Source organism: Eleutherodactylus coqui, chromosome 3 (assembly GCF_035609145.1).
Source record: "Eleutherodactylus coqui strain aEleCoq1 chromosome 3, aEleCoq1.hap1, whole genome shotgun sequence".
Taxonomy (NCBI): Eukaryota; Metazoa; Chordata; class Amphibia; order Anura; family Eleutherodactylidae; genus Eleutherodactylus; species Eleutherodactylus coqui.
Window position 1 is genome coordinate 222122625 of NC_089839.1, and position 19959 is coordinate 222142583.

A 19959-nucleotide genomic window follows, 5' to 3' on the forward strand; every position below is an offset into this window, starting at 1 on the left:
CTGAGGATGGCATGTTCTGGTGCAGCGTGCGGGATGTGGTAAAGGGTACAGTCTCACCTTGTGGCAGAGATGTAGGTCCATGTAGTCTGCTAATGACTTAAAGGGGTTGTTCGGGGCTAGAACAACATGGCTGCTTTCTTGCGAACACAGCGCCACCTTTGTTTGTTGGTTGTGTCTGGTTTTACAGCTCATCTCTTACTCAAGTCAATGAAGCTGAGCTGCAATAGCACACACAATCCTATGGACAAGGGTGGCGCTGTGTTTAGAAGAAAGCAGCCATGTTTTTCTTACCCTGGGCACCCCTTTAAGGGACCTTACATATGGGACGGAATTATTGGTAGGACGCAGCACAGGTGCGGATTTTGTCAGTCGGTGCAGATTTTGTTGCGTTTTTAATTGGAATGCCTTTTGGAATTTCCTGCGTTTTTTTTTATGTAGACTTTAATTGTGGATTTATCTCTCTCGTATGTTAAAAATTCGCACTGACAATTCCACGAGACGTCCTTTAATTCCGCAACAGCTTTTGCACTGCAGAATTTAAGCTTGTGGTTTTGAAGTAAAGACGTGCAGAATTTAACCCTTTCCAATCCCATTTTAGATTCAAGGTTTCCTAAAAGGCTTTCTCTTTTTGCTGTTGTACAACAGTGCCATCTGCTGGCTAAAGCTAGTGTGTGTGCGCCAGAGAGGCTCTGACAGCAGAGTGGCTGGCAATAGACGGTAAGAATACCCTGTTGGACTTCTTTTGACATTGAAGCTGTACAAGCTTTAATCAGAATGTAGGAAGACGTCAGACAGTGGATTGGAAAGGGTTAAGATCCATAAGGTTAACAATGTGACGCAGAAATGTCAGTGCAGACTAATTCTGTCTTGTGTGAAAGGTCCCTAAGATTTGGTATGGTCAGGGATGGGTACTGGTTGAGGCTGGGGGCGGAGCTTGGAAAAAATGCCATGGTGTACAAAGTGCACCTCCTTCCCTGTAAAGGTGGTCATATATGCTGACAATGATGATGTTGAATTGGAGGACCCCAAGTTATATCTTTTGGGGATGGGAGGGGGTAATGATGTAATGGGAAGCCCCATGTTATAGTCTTTGAGGGTAGTGATTTATTGTGGTGTCAATGTATTAAGGCCCCTAGGCCCTGTGGCTGTATACTTTAGGTGGGGGACACACACACACTGTGTACTTAAGGCATATTCATCATTACACTCAGGGCATTATCAGGGTCCAGAAAGCTTGCTCTGCCTGTTCATCATTACTATGCTCGGGCTGCTGGAGCACTCTGAGTAATCCAACAGTGCAAATTGGGAAGCTGGAGCAATAGCTCTGCAGCGCCACCTTTTAGAGGGCAACATTCATGCAAGCCAATACCAGACTTTTTAGACAAGTCTTGTAACAATGACTGAAATTGAAAACCAAGCCAGAAACCTCCTCCACACTGATGAGGGGCAAAACCCTGAATCTGCTGTCTGTCTATGGCTTCTGGTTTTAGGTTTTCAATGCCCAGTCATTGTTATAAAGACTTATCTAAAAAGTCTGGCATTAACTTGCAGGAATGCTGCGTTCCACTAAGTGGCGCTGCAGAGGCGGAGTTCCACTCTACTTATCAGTCTCCTCACACTGTCTAGGCCAGTGGTGGCGAACTCACTCAACTTCGCTGCTAGCAGCACGGATCCCGGCGCACACTGTGATGTCGTTGTGCAGTCAGGACCCTCCTCCCCCGACGTCTCGTTACTGGTGTATTATGTCGTCACCGGAAGTAAGGAGTGGCGACATAATACACCTGTCACCCAACTGATTCACGCCCCTAGCTTCTGATTGGCTTGGGGCCGAGGACTACGACGAGGCTGAGAGCAGCGGGCCCGAAGACGGGAGCGCCAGCCGGCGAGGCTAAGAGCGGCAGCACAGGTAGCGCTGAGCCTGCCCAGCTGCCCCAGCATAGAGGACGGCAGCGAGGCTGGGAGCGCCGGGATAGAGGACAGCGCCAACCCTGGGAGCTGTGGCGGCAGAGCCTGAAGCGCAGGAGGACAGTGCAGAGCACACCACAACTGTGAGTGAGTGAGTGAGTGGAGGGGGGACAGCCATGGGATGTCACTATGACTGCTAGCCCCTGTGGGGTGTTACTATGACTGGGGGCCCCTGTGGAGTGTCACTATGACTGCTGGGGGCCCCTGTGGGGGGTGTCACTATGACTGCTGGGGGCCCCTGTGGGGGGTGTCACTATGACTGCTGGGGGCCGCTGTGGGGTGTCACTATGACTGCTGGGGGCAGCTGTGGGGTGTCACTATGACTGCTGGGGGCCGCTGTGGGGTGTAACTATGACTGCTGGGGGCCGCTGTGGGATGGCAGGGCTGTTTCAAAATAGATAACATGCAGATTTTGACTGCTTTTTGGATGCAGAAATGCTGCAGAATTTCCCACAGTATTTTCCGCTGAGGACGTTCTGCAGTGTTTCGGCATCCAAAAAGCAGTCAGAATCTGCATGTTGTCTATTTTGAAGCGGCCCGGTCCCTTTTAGAACGATGGGGGTAAAATTGTGTGTCGTGTAAGCCCCGCCCAATGATGTGTTGGCACTTTGCGATAAATAAGTGGGTTTTGGGTTGCAGTTTGGGCACTCGGTCTCTTAATGGTTCGCCATCACTGCTCTGGGCGGTCTCTACACAGTAATCCTACCCTTCCTGACCTACTTCAACAGTGTAATGAATGTAGCTTGGAGGAGGAGTCATGGGTGCCACAGGGTTGAGGGCGTGACATTTGGGCCTATCACGTGGGATATCCGGATGTAAACAAGACTGAGGGGCGGGGTGTATGTATCTGTCTCTATGGACACGTGACGCCACCCTGTCTGCCCCACACTGACGTGCTGTTTCGTGATTGGACACACGGCAGACTCCCGTGATCAGGATCGCTCAATCAGCTGGCTCTACAGAGATGGGCGTGCCCCAGTAGCTCTGCGGCCTATCAGGCGGCGGGGTGGGGCGTGTCCCGGAAGTGTGCGGCCAGGGATGCGCTGGTGGTCGGCAGTGCTCGGGCTGCTCCTGCTCCGGCTTGGACTGCACGCTCTGAGGGGCTTCATCTCCGCGGGGACGGTGCGCTCAGTGAAGGCGGCGGTGTGCCGCTCCTCCTACGGCCGCTTCCATCTGGGGGACGAGTATGGGCGCCGGTACAGCTCCTTCCCGATCAGCCTGCGCCAGGAGATGCGGGAGATGGCGCGGGGCATGTTCCACTTCGGTTACGACAACTACATGAGATACGCCTTCCCGGAGGACGAGCTCAACCCCATCCTGTGCCGGGGCCGCGGGCCGGACACCGGGAACCCGTGAGTGCCATCTGGTGGGGGGTCCTGTATACACATACCCCGTGTGGCCTCATATACTGCGTGTATACAGCCCTTATATACGTATCACATACTGTCCTAGATTTTTTTTATATATATATATCTATCTCCATCTGGGGCCGCGGGCCGGACACCAGGAACCGGTAAGTGCCAGCTGGTGGAAGGATATATATATATCTCCTGTGTGTCCTCATATACCGCATGTATACAGCCCTTATATACATATCACATACTGTCCATATATACTTATAAGCATCCGGGAACCGGTGAGTGCCAGCTGGTGGGGGTTCTGTATACATATATACCCCGTGTGTCCTCATATACTGCACGTATACAGCCCTTATATACGTATCACATACTGCGTATATATGTGTGTGATCTATATATTAGTGTTTCTCGCAGCGCCCGGGCTATGAGCTATACGTGCGGTACGCAGTGACCCTGCCGCCCGTCACCATGTACCGCCTTGGTAACATGCGCCATACTGTGATGTTTCTTACGCACGTGTAATATATGCAGTTTGTATGAGTGGGAACATGGCCGCCTATTTAGTATTGGTACAGCATATACAGCGCGTGTGATATGGCCCATATACATATCCATCCAGGGCGGGCACATACACAGATCCATACTGTCCTCATACCTCTGCGGACAGTCCTGCCTGACCGCTATACATATCGGTCCTGTGCTTATATAGATGCCGTATACTGTCAGTCATGTATATCCTATACCTACCTGAGAGCGCTGAGCACCCGGCGGGTACATATACACATCTGTCTTGGCTCCCTGTAGATGCCACATACTGCCCATATCCTGCCAGTCACGTCTATCATATACCTACCTGTCAGCAGTGAGGATTCTGCCCCCTACACACTCTGGTAGCCCCTATATATATACTGTCCTGTGTGTAATGTCCAGTCCTTATAGACCAGCACAGCGCTGCCCTCCCGGACGGACGATCCTCCTCAGTGTCTCCTCCTAAGGCCATGCTCTCATGCAGATTACGCCATGGATTTTCCGTGGGCACCGCGCCAATCCCACATCAAATCCGCCTTCTGAAAGTGTTGGGTGCGTTGTAGTGGAAGTCTTCATTCTGCTGTGGGAACAGTGAAATATCCAATATGGACCTCAGTAGTCCCACCGCTTGTCCGTGCATCGGGTTTGGCGCACAATCCGTGTCAGACCGCCCTGATCACCTGAATGGCGCCCGCGGTCTGGAACCTTGTTGATTGAGGCTAAAATGTGCGGCAGCAGAGACTCTGTCAAACAGTTCGCACGTTCTCCGCGTGTTCGCAAATTCATGTAAAAATAAAAGTGATGCGGATTACCGTGTGAACCCCACAGCTGCAGAGGGAGCAGCGATCGGCGCGGTATTGGCGTGCCGGCGCTCTGCGGGTCTTTGAGTTATTTGCTCTGCTGCAGGGTCATTGTAACGCTTACTGACGAGCGCTGTGCATGTACAGCGCAACTCGGGGGTCCGTGTATGGCATGAGCTATGAAGCTGAGCCCGTTCCATTTGTAGCGGGTGTCAGCTGATCAACAGGCCCAGATTAGAGAAAACTCAGATCCCTGCCAATAGCTCGACAGGGAGGGGGGCTCCCTCTGTCTCCTGAGCAGCCCAGCCATGATGAGATGGAGAACTGGTCGGTTAGTGTGGCGGTCCAGGAACTTGTGAAGGCCGCTAGGGCTGCTGTCAGGCCTCATGTGGCTCAATGGGATGTCTGCAAATGTGCGATATACTGCAATACAGATGTATGCGGTGTATTGTAATCAGGTGATCGCCAGTACAAGGCCAAAGAAAACAAAATTAGGATTACTAGATGTGTTTTTTTTTTTTCTTCATTAGTAAACTTAAAAAACAAGGGGAAAACAATTAAGTTGTACCAATCAAACCTTTTTAAGAATTCATTCCCTACATGATACGGTAGATTAGGTGGTACAATAAAAAATACCCCACCCTCATGTAGTGACGTCACCCGGAAAATAAAAAAAAACCCCATCATTGAAGGCAAACAAACAAGAAGGGGTTAAGGATAACAAAGCAGAGCCCTTATCAGCCCCCAGAGCTGTCCCCCTCCCTCCGGGCGCAGTTAACCCCTTTGACTATGTTGTTTCAGTTCAAACCTTAACATCAACGACGTCCTGGGGAACTATTCTCTCACCCTGATCGATGCCCTGGACACCCTGGCGGTGAGTCGCTGACCCATCTTCCTTCCCGCAGTCGCAGGTGTCTACATGTCTCATGTAAATACTCTGTTCTAATGAGGCGGATCGTGAAGACCCCGAGCCGCCCTGCCTGCAGACGGGTGATGACAGCCTCCTGCACTCTGCTGACGCCTCCTGCAGGGGGAGCTCTGGAGCCTGCTGTCGTTCCGGTATATAACCCGGTAGTAGGTGTGATAAGCCCAATATACATTAAGCGTCTTCTTCCTGCAGGTCATGGGCAACGTCAGCGAGTTCCGGAGAGCCGTGCGCCTGGTCATCGACACGGTGACGTTCGACAAGGACTCCACGGTGCAGGTGTTTGAGGCCAACATCAGGTACGTTATTGAAAGGGGTGTCCGGACTGGAGAAGCTGGGTTGGTTCATTCTAATGAGCTGCACCGCCCGCTGCAGAGGTCTGCACCATCTGCTTCTGCTCCTTGCACTGCGTTGTGGCGCTGACCGCGGGCAGCTGAGTGGCTGGGGCTCCGAGCGATACACCCCAGCCAATCACGTATTGAAGATCTATTTGTAGGGTTAGGTCATCAATAGAAATGACTGTTTAGGCCCGAAGATTTCGGGTCCATTCACACGCAGCAGAAAAAGGTGCGGATTTTCCGGAGCAGAGAATTGGTGCTCTTGCTGCTGGTTTTCCACACGGTTTTGCACCACTCTTCACTATCTGTGAGAGCACCCTTAGGCGGTGTTCACACCGGGCAGATTTGCTGCAGATCCGCAGCTGAAAATGCGCATCAAATCCCATATTTAAAATCCACACTGCATGTTAATTTTTGCACTTTTTTTTGGATGAGTTTTTTTTTTTAAAACTCTCATCCACTTGGCTACTACTGTGAATGGTGCAGATTTTCTGTGCAGTGTGTCCTCATGGTAAATCTGCCTTGTGTGAACATAGCCTTAAAGGGGTTGTCCAATTGTAAATTATTGGTGGCCTATGCGTAGGACAAGTCATCAATATTCAATCGGTGGGGGTCCACCATGCAGTGTCCGCTATTTGCCGGGCGGCATACTTGGGCACTGAACCGATTTCTGCTGTACACACGGCTTCATGGACAGACTTGATACTGCAAGCCAAGTTCAAATTGGAATGAATAGGAACTTGGTCTGTAATACCAAGTCTGGCCACTGCAGTAAGTACGGCGCTGTCTGCTTCCTGCAAAAATCAGCTCAGTGCACAAGCGTGTCAACTCATTGACAAGCTGATTGGTGGGGGTCCTAGTTGGTGGACCCCATCTAATCCACTAGTGATGACCTGTCCTGAGGATAAGCAATTAGTAGTTTATAACTGGACAACCCCTTTAATTTACTCTGTACTTTCACTGCCGACTACATCGAACCTTAAAGGTGTAGCCCTATATCCACGGATGTGGGTCCTAGAGCTAGAGTCTGCATCTGTCTATAGCTGTGGCCCCCAGCCCAGATGACTGCAGTGGTTGGGAGGCAGCTGAGTTGGTTGAGGCGGCCGGCTTGCAGTGATTTATGCTATTTTTCCGTGTCCCGGAAACAACAGACCTCCCTGCCGGCCACTCCTGGGACTCCCATGGACTCCATGGGGAGCTGCAACAACAGCATAGCCTAATTAACTGATTCCTTCCTGGTCGGTGCTGTAAGGTCCAGAACTAGAGGGTGGTGGTCCCAGAGGTGGGGCCCGCATCTGTCAGACATTCACGGCACATCCTGTGGACTCTCACGGGATTAACCCTTTAATTCACTCTAATGATCTTGTATTGCTCCAGATTGCATCATGTTTTTTGCTGCCAGAGCTGCACTCGGAGTCCTGTTGGCTACTATAGGGCTGTGTTCACACGGCGTAATCTGCTCTGAAAAAGTCCGACATGTTTTTCAGTGGGAAACCGCGGCAGAAATCTATGCGTTTAAAGGGCTTGTCCAGCATTAGAAAAACATGGCTGCTTTCTTCAAAACACAGCGCCACCATTGTCCATAGGGTTGTGTGTGGTATTGCAGCTCGAGTCCCATTCACTGCAATACCTCAGAGGGAATTCTGGATGCGGATCCACGCCATAACCCGCCACGTGGATGAAGGTTAATAAGTCACTTTGTAAATCCTTGGCTTTGTTATCCTGTAAAGGCCATGAATTACAACAGCTTCTGTGCTCCAATCACACCCAGAGCTGCACTCACAATTCTGCTACTGTTGTAATTTTCTCCCGTTTTCATTATGTCTTTGCACTTCAGTTTTTTTAACCCCTTATACTGTCTGCTGTAACATTCCATTTCATCTCCCACAATGCACTGCAACATGCTATTTACAGACTCTGATCCATCAGGGCGGGCGCATGGAAAGCAGCCATTCTGCAGTGAGATACCAGGAGCATTCTGAATGCAGCTCTGGCTGTGACTAGAGTATAAGCTATTCCCATCACTTATAAAGGGTGCTGAGGCTGGGAATGTCTTCAGTTGTGTCTAAGTTGTCCCCACATCTTGTCTGCAGGATTTTGGGGAGCCTCCTGTCCGCACATATCATCCTGACGGACGCCAAGCAGCCCTTCGGCAACATGACGATAAATGGTTATGATGACGAGCTTTTGCACATGGCGCACGACCTCGCCGTCCGACTCCTTCCAGCCTTTGAAAACACCAGAACGGGAATGCCCTATCCACGGGTAGGTGTGCCATCCGTACGCAGCGGCTGGACTGCTCGATCCCTGGCACCATCCACAGCGGTCATAGCGACAAATATTTGCAATGGATGAGATGTTCAGTATGTGAATGGCAGCGAGGCGATGAGCCACACGCTGATGCAGGAATGAAACGGGAATTACTTGGCGCCAATATTGTGAACGCTGCGGGTTTTGTGTCTGGGATACTCTGACATTATATGCCTCCTGCAGCGGAAGTTGTATTGGGATTATCCCACCGCTCTGTACACCATAGATATCACTCCCATCATCCCTGCGGTGATAACAATCTCCCACAATGCACCACAGCACAGTATGTTGTAAATGGACCCCTGAGGATCGGTAACATAGTGTGGTCCGAGGAGTCACAGTACCAATTGCTTCAGGCTGATGGTCTGCTTCGTGTTTGGTGCAGACCCCATGAAGCCATGGACCAGGTACTGTGCAGGCTGGTGGTGGCTCCATACTGGCGTGGGGTGGTCTCATGGCATGGGTTGGGTCCACTGGTCCACCTAAACACATCATTGACTGGTGCCCACTACGTTACAATGCTGCTGCCACCCATTTGCAGCCCTTCATGCCCCCCACAATGATGGGATATTCCAGCAGGATAATGCACCGTGACATCGGCCCAAGTTGCCCAGAATTAGTTGGAGGAGCATCCTGGAGAGTTCCTATGAATGGCACATTCGGCCCGTTCTGACATGAGCCCCAACCAGCATTTCACCATTCACCCCCGAGATCCTGCACCTACAAGTACCCCAGACGGCCCAACATCCCTCCAGACGTCTACTGTCCATTGATGGAGTCAATGCCACGGAGTTGCTCCACTTTGCCACCCTAGAGAGGGGACTACATGATATGTTCCTGTCCCGTGACTTTTGGCACATCCGTGTACATACATTACGTGATATCTGGGCAGGAGTTAACAGATAGGCGGTGTACATATATAGACCTTCTTTTAGTCTTGGACATGAGAACCACCCAGAGATTCTCCGGTTTCATCTGTTTGTACGTCTCTTGTGTTCAGGTGAACCTACAGAAAGGGGTCCCTCCCAACAGCCTGAATGAGACCTGCACTGCGGGGGCCGGATCTCTCCTGGTCGAGTTTGGGATCCTCAGCCGACTCCTCGGAGATTCCACCTTCGAGTGGGTGGCCCGCCGCGCTGTACAGGCTCTGTGGGGCCTCCGGAGCAATAACACAGGCCTTCTGGGTAAGGGGCATTTTGTGGGCTGCTGCTTCTTTGCTCTCTCACTTTCCGCACTTTGCGCTCACCTTGTTGTTGGCTGGCAGGCAATGTGGTGGATATACAGACAGGCCAGTGGGTCGGGAGGCAGAGCGGTGTCGGCGCCGGCCTGGACTCCTTCTTCGAGTATCTGCTGAAGTCTTACATCCTGTTTGGGGAGGAGGAAGACTTGCACATGTTTAATGAAGCCTATAGAAGCATCCAGAGCCACCTACGGAGGGGGTATGTACGGAGACGTGAGAAGGGTTAGACATGCGTAGTGCTATGGCTTACTGCACTACCTTGTATTGTGGGAGATGTCACTTCATATATTCCATCTCCCCAGGCGAGAGTCGTGCAACGAAGGTGAGGGGGACCCTCTGCTCTACGTCAACGTGAACATGTTTAACGGACAGATCATGAACACGTGGATCGACTCTCTCCAGGCTTTCTTCCCTGGCCTGCAGGTAGTAGCGCTCTCAATGCAGTGAGTGTAAGCTCTTCAGAACAGCTCTGTAGTTGGGTCTGTTTTTCTTCCTGCAGGTCTTGAAAGGAGACATAGAGGACGCCATTTGCCTTCATGCCTTTTACTATGCAATTTGGAAACGCTACGGAGCTCTGCCCGAGAGGTACAACTGGCAGCTGCAGGCACCCGACATCTCCTTCTACCCACTCAGACCAGAACTGGTGGAATCTACCTACCTCCTGTACCAGGTGAGGTGTCCTCTATGGTTTTAACACCTTAAGGGGGTTATCCAGGCAGCGCCCGCCAGGATACCCCGAGGTCTGAGGGGAAGCTGCTGCTCTGCCCCCTGTGTAGCGGCTAGCGCTCGTAATTGCAGGCACTGCTGTCATTGAAATCAATGGGAGCTGCCTGGGTAATCCCTTTAACCACCCACCACCTTTGAGGTTGTTGCTTTAAGGGGAACCTGTCACATCCTGTAAACCCCCATAATCCAAGACTATGAGCTCACAAGGAAGGAACTTTGAACGCAGGGTGTGACTTTCATGCTTGCCCGACTTACCGCTCCATTCGCTGTCTGCCCGTGAAGCCGGCGCTCAGTCCGTTGGATGGACTCCTCCTCATTGTCCATGGGAACCTGATTTTAATGGACACAAACTGAGAGCCATAAAACCCCACTGAAGTCAATGGAGAATTAAACTAAAAGGGCGCCTCTGCTGAAAACACATTTTTCATACCTGTCTCCCCCACCTGATTGCCTGTCACACTCCGGAGGTCTCCTCTCTGTATATTCCAGTCACTTCCATGCACTGCAGCCCCCTTATCAGGCACCAGCTTGATGGTGAGATTTTTTTTTAACTTTCAGTCAATCACAGTTTAACAAGGAACAGTTTAACTTCTGTAATCACCTAAATAAGCTATAGCCCATAAGTATACAGATAGGAGGCTCCTCCATTATACCTGTGTGACAGGAGCTGTGAGATCCTCATCAGTTTATGTGGTAAGTGTCATGTAACAGCATCACACAGGCTGAGAATTGGACAAGTAAATAAATCCATCACCCCATGTAGATTAGTGCTGGTCAGAACTGAGATCACATGACCATCTGTCGAAAAAGAAGGCGGCAGCTTCAGACAGAAATAAACTGCTGGCGCTGACCGAGTTCTATATACTGGGAGGAGAGCTGCGTGAATGAATGAAATAAAATCAGTTGGGTTTTCCTTGAAACACTTTTTTTTTCCTGTCCCTATAATGGATGCAGATGGGAACAGGGTCCTAATTGTCAGAAAACTTAAAGAAAAAACATTTCTATTAACCCTTTCCAATCCAATTTGTATCCTGGTTTTCCTAGGGGGCTTACTCTTTTTCTCTTGTTATACAACAGCGCTTTATACTGGCTAAAGCCAGTACTGCATGAGGTAACACATTGGATAGGCTCCAACAGCAGAGAGGCTGGCAATATACAGTAAGAGAACCCCGACGGATGTCTACCAACAACGGAGCTGTACAGCCTTAAATCATAATGCCTTCAGAGGTCAGACAGTGGATTGGAAAGGGTTAAATTTATTAAGCAGCAGTATTTATCCTGTGAAAAGTAGCTGGAGTAAGAAGTAAGAAAAAAAAAAAAAAAGAAAAGTTAGGTCGGTTATAAAACTCTGTTCACAATTGCGCCCGTGTCCGTTCATGTAGGAATGAGGCGCCAGTTATAATGTAACTGCACTTTAAGGAAAATCATATCAAGTAGTTAAAAAAAAAAATAGCGGCATTCACCGGTCATTCTTATTTTATGAATGCAAAAACCAGCGGAAGGGGAGAACACGGGCAGCTTGAGCAGTGGTGTCACACCAGACGGCTGTCCTGTTGCAGGTGTCGCCCCCCCCCCCCCCCCCCCCCCGCCCCCTGCTGCTTTTTGCATTTGTGTGGAATTAAGAAAACCACATTTAAGAAAACCGGTGAGTGGCGGCGCTTTTTTTACTACTTGATGTGATATTGAAACTGTCTGAACTTAAAGCACTTGGCTGAGCGCCAGCTGTTGGACTTCAGACCCCTGCTGAACTGAGGGGAGATTTGCAGAGCCAGCATTGATTTTCTTTCTTACTGGAGTCCGTGGATTGCACCTTAGAAAAAAAACTACATTTCTGACTCCTCCTAAGCGTTTTTATCCAAGGGATCCAGGGGTCCATGGCTGAAATGAGGAGGCTGCAGCATCTGAGCACAGTGCCCCTTCGTCCATCTGTCATCGTAGATGTTTGTAGAAGTCAATGCGTCCGTCTTCAGCTGCAGAGAGACATCGGCGTGTAACGATGGCAGCCGAAGGGACACGGCACCAAAATGAGCGCTGCAGCCCTTCCCTTTCAGCGATCAGCGGGGGTCTTTAGCACCCGGACCTGCAATCATCTCAACTTTTCCGTTACAGTGCAGTTACTTTTTAGGTGGTTTAGAAGTTCTTCCCCGATCACTGATATTATTGACCTGTTCTGAGGATGGACTACAATATCAGATTGGGGGCAGTCTGACTCCCGGCTCTTTGAAGGGGCTATGCTGCTCAGGAAAGCACTGCAGGCTTTACAGTCTGTGACGGCGCCTCCAGTGGTCAGTTTTTCTGCAGCTCATTCCTAATCAATTGAATGGGATTGAGCTGTAATATGAGGTGCAGCTCTCTTCACAACGTACGGCGAACGCTGTGCCTGGTATACAAGGAGAAGCCACAGCACTTACATGATCTCCAGGGCCCCTTCAACCAGCTGATTGGTGGAAAAGCTAGAGTGTGACCCCACAATCTGATACTGATGACCCATCCCAAGGGTGCAGGTGATTTTCTTTCATATCTCTGCTGTCCGTATTTGCACGTCGCTGCACACGGACAGCACACGCGTGACCATTAAGTCAGAGAGGCTGTGTAGTCATGCATCTTTTTTTACACCAATAGCATGTCGTATTCTGATCCGATTTTCTTGCATGTCAGTCACCCATCCGAGTGCACACAATAACCGCACCCACAGCTGATATCTGTGCATGTACTCTGGTTTTTACGGATCATTGTTAAGCAGCGCTCCAATCTGTGATCTGTTCCCCTGATAGATGTTGGGGGCTGCTAGGATTGCCCACTTATTCTGACTCTCCACCAGACCTCGCTTCCTTCCCTTGTATCACCTTTTGCTCTTCCCATAGGCCACCAAGAATCCTTTTTACCTGCATGTTGGGATGGATATCTTGCTGAGCCTGGAGAAGCACGCCAAGGCAGAGTAAGTGTTTGGGGGACCCTGAACCCCCTCCTTTAAAGCCCCCCTCCCCGATTGCGGTAGTAATCCTATGTCAATGGTTTGCAGGTGCGGTTATGCAACGCTGCATCATGTGGTGGACAAGTCTCAGGAGGATCGCATGGAAAGTTTCTTCTTGAGCGAAACATGCAAATATTTATTCTTGGTAAGTGCCGAGCGCCTTCATCCATAGAAGCTTTGCAGGGATTTCATATCTAGCTCTTTCCTAAAGCTATAAGCTCTTTTGCAGTAGGACAGACCCAGTTAGGGGGGCGAGGGTGACTCTGCTATGGTTAAAACCAAAATTATTCATCCCCTTATATTACAAATTACGTTTATTTGCCAAATTCCTAAACCTTCAGCTGTTTGCAAAAACTACACTGTTTCCGGACGATGGGCTTTACAGAAGCGGTGTAGTGCGCTGTGCTGCGATGTTTCCATGCATTGCAGTGGGAGTTACAGAAATAGCATAAGGCCTCCTTCCCACGAACATATTTACGCCGCGTAAAGTCGCGGCAAAAATCCGCTGCGTGGCCCCCTGCTATTAGGTTCTATTGAACCTAATAGCACAATGCTCACGATGCGTAATTCCACCGCGGAATTACGCACCGCGATTTCTCCCGTCCTCACCCGCAGCATGCTCTATTTGCTGTGGGTGAGGACGGGCTGTACGCGCTGACGGCTTCCATTGCAGTCAATGGAAGCCGTCCGTTCACGCTATCTCCCGCTGTAACCAGCGGGAGATAGCGTGAAAAAACGCTTCCCCACCTACCGCCGCAGCGTCATTTGACGCTGCCGGCGCGTCATTTGACCGGCCGCGTCACGTGACGCGGTGGGCGTGTCACACGACGCGACGGCGGTGGGCGGGGAAGCGTTTTCACGCTATCTCCCGCAGGTAAGTATAGGGGCTCTGGGGGGCGCCGTGACGGGCTTCACTGCGTAATATTACGCCGCGGAGCCCGTCACGCTCGTGGGAAGGAGGCCTAAGGCTGCTGCCTCGGCTGTTTACTGTACTTTTTTGCGCTGCCAGGCCTGTTGACGTTGGCGCGGGATACACCCCTGCCGTTATTGAACCGGCTGAGAAGCTCAATTGATTCCAGTGTTATGAATTAACATTGCAAAATCTTGCAGTTGTGTATGTGATTTTGTGCTTTGCCCATCCTCAGACTCCTTTGCTCACAAAACTAGAGCATGTTACGTATTTCTTTCTCGTGTCGGAAATGCGCACACGAAAGCGCTGACCGTGAAACAACCCATTGAAATCAATGGGCTCTATTGTCAGCGGTTTTCGCAAGCGATTGTGTGCGTGCGAAAATGCTCGCAAAAGAGCCCATGTGCAGGAGCCCTTAGCCGGGAAGTGATGAGATGGGAATACCTGTTTAACTTTGAACTGGTGAACTACTTCCAGCTAATCTCTAGGAACAATCAGTGCCTTTTGTATCTTTATGTATCTCTTACCTTGTTTGTACAAGGCAATGATCTCCTCTTGTAACTTTTTGGATCACTTTCTTGACTTGGAACATGCAATCAACTGTCACAGTCAACAAAGCCCTCACCATCTCAAGCACACCTGATGCAACTAGTGAAGCTCTTGATCTATTACACCAGATGTGCTTGAGACGAGACCTGACTTGCAAATGTGCTAAGGTGATGGATTGCATCCATGGGGTGAATAATTCAGAGACGGCGGAAGTCTTAAAAATTGCATTTTGTGGTGAATTTGGAGAAACCGCTTCTTATATCAGTTGTGTTTATGCTATTTTTAAATTGTTATTTAAATAACAATTTAAAAAAAAAAAAAAGCTGAAAACTGATACATTTGGTAAACCTACTGTTATTTGTTATGGGGGCTGAATAATTGCGATTGCCGCTGTACGATGCTGAGCTCTGCACGCTCGCCGCTCCACAGTCACCACATTATTTTCTCTCCGCAGCTATTTGATGAAGACAATCCATTACATATGACGGGCAACAAGTATCTCTTCACCACCGAGGGGCATCTGATTCCACTGGACCCTCGTTTCAGGAACAAAGCCTGGAAGGATATGTTGCATCCTGAGGGAAAAGAACAAACCACTCCTGAGAAACTGTCCCAGACCAAGCTGCGAGCTGCCAACTCGAGCACCAATGTAAGTGATGGAGGAGAGCTATGCCCCTCCCCCTCCCTCATTAAAGGGGTTGTGCAGGATTAGAAATAAACATGGCTAGCGGGTATTAAATGTGTCTCCCAAATACGGTCAGGTGTAGTGCTACAATTCGATCAGCCTCAGATGAATTATGCTCTGCCTCACGCACCATCCTACTAGTACTTGTAGCTGCGGCGTGCCGATCAGGCAGAATTGGTCTCCAGGGAAATGAAAGTTACTAATTTCCCAATAGCTGAGCTCATAGGTACATGTCTGTTGACAGCAGAGAAAATATCACTAATACATCCCCATTTGCAAAGCTATTTAAACTTACAAAGCTTGGACATGGTCAAGAGTAAATGGGAGGAACATATTGGGCCCATAGAGGATTCACAGTGGGTCGAGGTCTTACAGATGATCCCTAAATTGTCTGTAAGTGGCTCGCCAGACTATCACAAATGTATCTAAGACACAGAGTATGTCATACTCCCGCTTTTCTATGTAGAATGGGAGTTAGCAGTACAGCAAATAAAAATACATTTTTGGATTTGTCATAATCGTACTGACTCACAGACTAAAGTTGTAATTTTTGCTGCTGTGTGCACGCTGTAAATACTAGACCCCTGCAAAGCTGGTGAAATTGCATTTTTAGGGTCCCCCCCTCCTCCTTTCACTCCATGCAGACAGTTTTTCAGTTAAACTCGTAGCTGTTTGAGGTCTTGTTTTTTTGCAGGACCTCGATGGATTAATAAGAGTTAAAAAAAAAAAAATTTTTAAAAATTAAACTGGAGAGGAAAAACCAAAAAGAAAAAAAAGGCTGCGTCATTTAGGGGTTAAAGAGCAGAGCTGCAGTGTAAAGCATGGTTGAGAGACATCTATTGGATGGTGGCACAAATATGTTTTGCACCTCGGCTGTAGGTTTCTGATGTTTTTGTATTGACCTTCTTTTCTCTGGTCTTCAGTGTTATCGAGTTCCCGAGGAGCGCAGATACTCGTTACCCCTGAAGAGCGTCTACATGCGGCAGATCGATCAGATGGTCGGCCTCCTCTAGCGTCTGCTCCTCCACATGACAATCCTGTTACTTGAGATGAATCTAGGGCTTCCAAGAGTTGTGACAAATCCTGGGGCTCCTCTGTGCCAGCGCCGTGTCCGGGACCCCATAATCCTCAGGGACCGAGAGAAGTTTGCATCTTCTGAAGCTGCTGAAAGTGTACGCTTTCCATTGAATGACTTTGTAGGGAGGCTGCAGACTCCACCAGAGGGTCTCGCTGACCCCTATATGTCCAAGTGTTCAAATCCATGAAGTAGCACCAAAGGCGTCTAGGCTTTTTGCAAAGCATGCTGGGATTTGGAGGAGGAGCCATATCTCTTCCGACACAAGATGCATTTCAGGTGGGGTTTCTCCGGCTTTCTGGAAGTGAACCTTAATCGGTGCACAATGAGAAGTCGTCCTCCTGCTTTCTAATATATTTTCTCCTTGGATTGCTCAGTTTTCAAGATCTCTGCTTGCTGTCGGTGAATCAGCATTCTTTGCCTTCAAATACTTCTCACAACCGTTAATTTTTTTTACTGTTCTCTTTTTTTTGTCCAGACAAAACTTAGTTCCATACATCCTGGCCTGATAGTGTGTTTACAATGTATCAGTGCAGGTAAGGGCAGTTTCACACCTGTGTTGGCGATTCTGCTTTCCTGCTCCGTTCGTGATTTGCCTTCATAGGCTTGAAACCCCATGCAGACTGCATGGTTCTCACAACTGATGATTGTTGCAATTGCATCCCGTCTAGGCAGTACTTTCCATGTTCTATACATGTATCAGAGCAGGTACAAAATGTAACGAAGGGCTCATTCATACGGGCGCAGGGCATTTAGGGCAATGAAATATGCAGCCCTCTTATTACGTGTATTTGCTCATGTATTCATTTAGATTTTTTTTCATGTGCGCAAAAAAGATCCCGTAAGAAAGCCCAGTTAATATTTTTTAACCTGCTGCTTCCTGTCAACATGTGTTAAAAACTCAGTGAATATGCAAGCAACTGCATAGCTGCTACATTTTTACGCGATCCTACAGACTTTAATGGGTGATTTACGGTCCAAAATAGGACGTTGCGATTTTAATTTTTTTTCTATATATATGTATTCGGTAAAAATGGACATCTGAGTTACACAATGCAAATTAGTGAGGTTTATGCTATCCTCCGCATTCTGCACGTAAAATATACGCGCATAGCACAGACCAAAAATGCGTCCATTTGAAAGGGCAGAAAAGAAATCTAAAGCACACCATGTGACGCATATTTTGAAGTCTCATTGATTTCAATGGCAAAAACTGACATGGAAACGCAGCGAGAAGTTACATGTCAGGTCATCTTTTCCCGTGACGTGGGTTTAAAATTTGCGTCAGGAAGGGGTGTGGGGGGAGGCCATTGTCATGACAGCGACACTGTTTCCCATTACAAATTAATGGGACATGGAAGTGTATTAGCATGGAATCCATGCAAATATCCGCTGCCCTAACAGTCTTCAGTCCAAGATGTTGATCTCAGAGGATTGTCTAGACTGGATACAACTGTAACAAACCTCCAGCTGTGAGATCTATCAGTTCAGGATGAACACTCAGCTTCTCAGATATACCCAAGAAGCTTCCTGTTCACTGACAGCAAGCAGGGAGATTGAAAAGACTGAGGAACTGAAGCTTCAGAGCTTCTCAGGATACGGTGATTATGCTTTGCGCTTTCGCAGATGGGTTTTTTTTTTTCTTTCACAAGTTGCCAAACTGACTCTCTGCAGTCGGTCCTGCGTATTATGTGATGCAGCAGCCTTCCGCCATTATGGATCCTCCTGTTCAGCCTGTGGTGGGCTCTCTCACACGAGGATTTCCAGTCTGTGCCTCCAGTTTTTTTTTATGATCTACGACAAATCAAATTGAACTTTTCCTTTAAGGAAATTTGAAATTGGAAAAAAAAATTGAAAATAAGGAAAATCTTGAGGATGAAGTCGCCTGCTAGTTGGAGACCCGGCCTCTTCCAGACTTCAGCCATTGTGTGGGTGAATGTGTGCGGTCACTCGAGTGCCTGAGCAGTGTCCTGCGGTCACTGCCGCTAATCCTTTTAATTATAAATGCCACTGTCCGGCTTTTACCAGCAAACCTCTGCGCTGATTTAATTTCTTAAATCTGCCACGGTCAGGGCTCAGTTTTTTCTGATACACAGCTCCAGATCCCCTGCGTAGGCATAGTTGCATCATAAAATCCTAGCTGCCTGCAACTGCCACTAGAGGGAGCTCTGTGTACTATATATATGTACACTGCACTCAATAATATATAGTGAGCTCCCTCTAGTGGTGGCTGCAGGGAATTTATCATACTCTAACTATGTCTATGCAAGGAATCATGAACTCTATCAGAAAACAAAGCAGTTGTGAATGGCGGTGGGGGCTGGACATTCCCGCGTAAGAAGTATTCAGGGATAATCCAGTGTATTTTTTTTTTAATGTTTAATTTTTTAATGTATAAACAGAGTCTTATATTAAAACTATACGCATTTTGATAACATGGTGTCCGTGCTTTTTGGAAAGGTAGATTTTGTTTTGCTTTAAGTTGAAAACATTACAACCAGAATGGTGACCTCACTGAGAATAGAGTCTGCAGTCACTAGAGAGCAGCGGTGACATCCCTGAGAATGCTGCCAATCCATTCACTAGAGAGCAGCGGTGACATCCCTGAGAATGCTGCCCATCCATTCACTAGAGAGCAGCGGTGACATCCCTGAGAATGCTGCCCATCCATTCACTAGAGAGCAGCGGTGACACCACTGAGAATGCTGCCCATCCATTCACTAGAGAGCAGCGGTGACATCCCTGAGAATGCTGCCCATCCATTCACTAGAGAGCAGCGGTGACATCCCTGAGAATGCTGCCCATCCATTCACTAGAGAGCAGCGGTGACACCACTGAGAATGCTGCCCATCCATTCACTAGAGAGCAGCGGTGACACCACTGAGAATGCTGCCCATCCATTCACTAGAGAGCAGCGGTGACATCCCTGAGAATGCTGCCCATCCATTCACTAGAGAGCAGCGGTGACACCACTGAGAATGCTGCCCATCCATTCACTAGAGAGCAGCGGTGACATCCCTGAGAATGCTGCCCATCCATTCACTAGAGAGCAGCGGTGACATCCCTGAGAATGCTGCCCATCCATTCACTAGAGAGCAGCGGTGACATCCCTGAGAATGCTGCCCATCCATTCACTAGAGAGCAGCGGTGACATCACTGAGAATGCAGCATATCCAATCACAATATTCTCACTACACCAGTTAACCCTTGTTCATTGTGTATTCTATAGGTGGGCTATGTAGATATTCATTTATGGAAGTGACCTGCAGCACTCTATCCCTGCCACTAGATGGCACTGCAGTTACTGCAGAAGAGCCATTAGATTGAGGCCAGTGACGTCACAACCAATATGTAATCAATAGTCATTGTATTACCTTCCACCGAAACAAAGTAGGTGCCAGCAGCCAGGCTGTACCTGCCAATACCAGCTATTGTGCGGTTTAATTGCATTTACCGCTAGGTCTATTGATCAGGCCCAGAATGCAGCGTTTACATTCTCCATTGTGGCCGTTTTACGTTATCGCTGATGTGGCCGTGAACTACACAATGTCATAGAAAGTACAAGGCTGCTCTGGG

General features: G+C 48.8%; 1 protein-coding gene across 1 annotated transcript; it reads left to right on the top strand.

Annotated features, from left to right (window-relative positions):
- Positions 1–2955: 2955 nt before the first annotated feature.
- Positions 2956–18818, top strand: EDEM1 (ER degradation enhancing alpha-mannosidase like protein 1). Its single transcript, XM_066596969.1, has 12 exons — positions 2956–3317; positions 5453–5525; positions 5772–5875; positions 8008–8179; positions 9225–9408; positions 9489–9663; positions 9767–9887; positions 9964–10134; positions 13055–13128; positions 13213–13309; positions 15078–15272; positions 16232–18818. Exons 1-12 carry the CDS (start codon positions 3004–3006, stop codon positions 16319–16321), a joined length of 1770 nt encoding a protein of 589 aa, XP_066453066.1. The 5' UTR covers positions 2956–3003; the 3' UTR covers positions 16322–18818.
- Positions 18819–19959: the final 1141 nt, after the last annotated feature.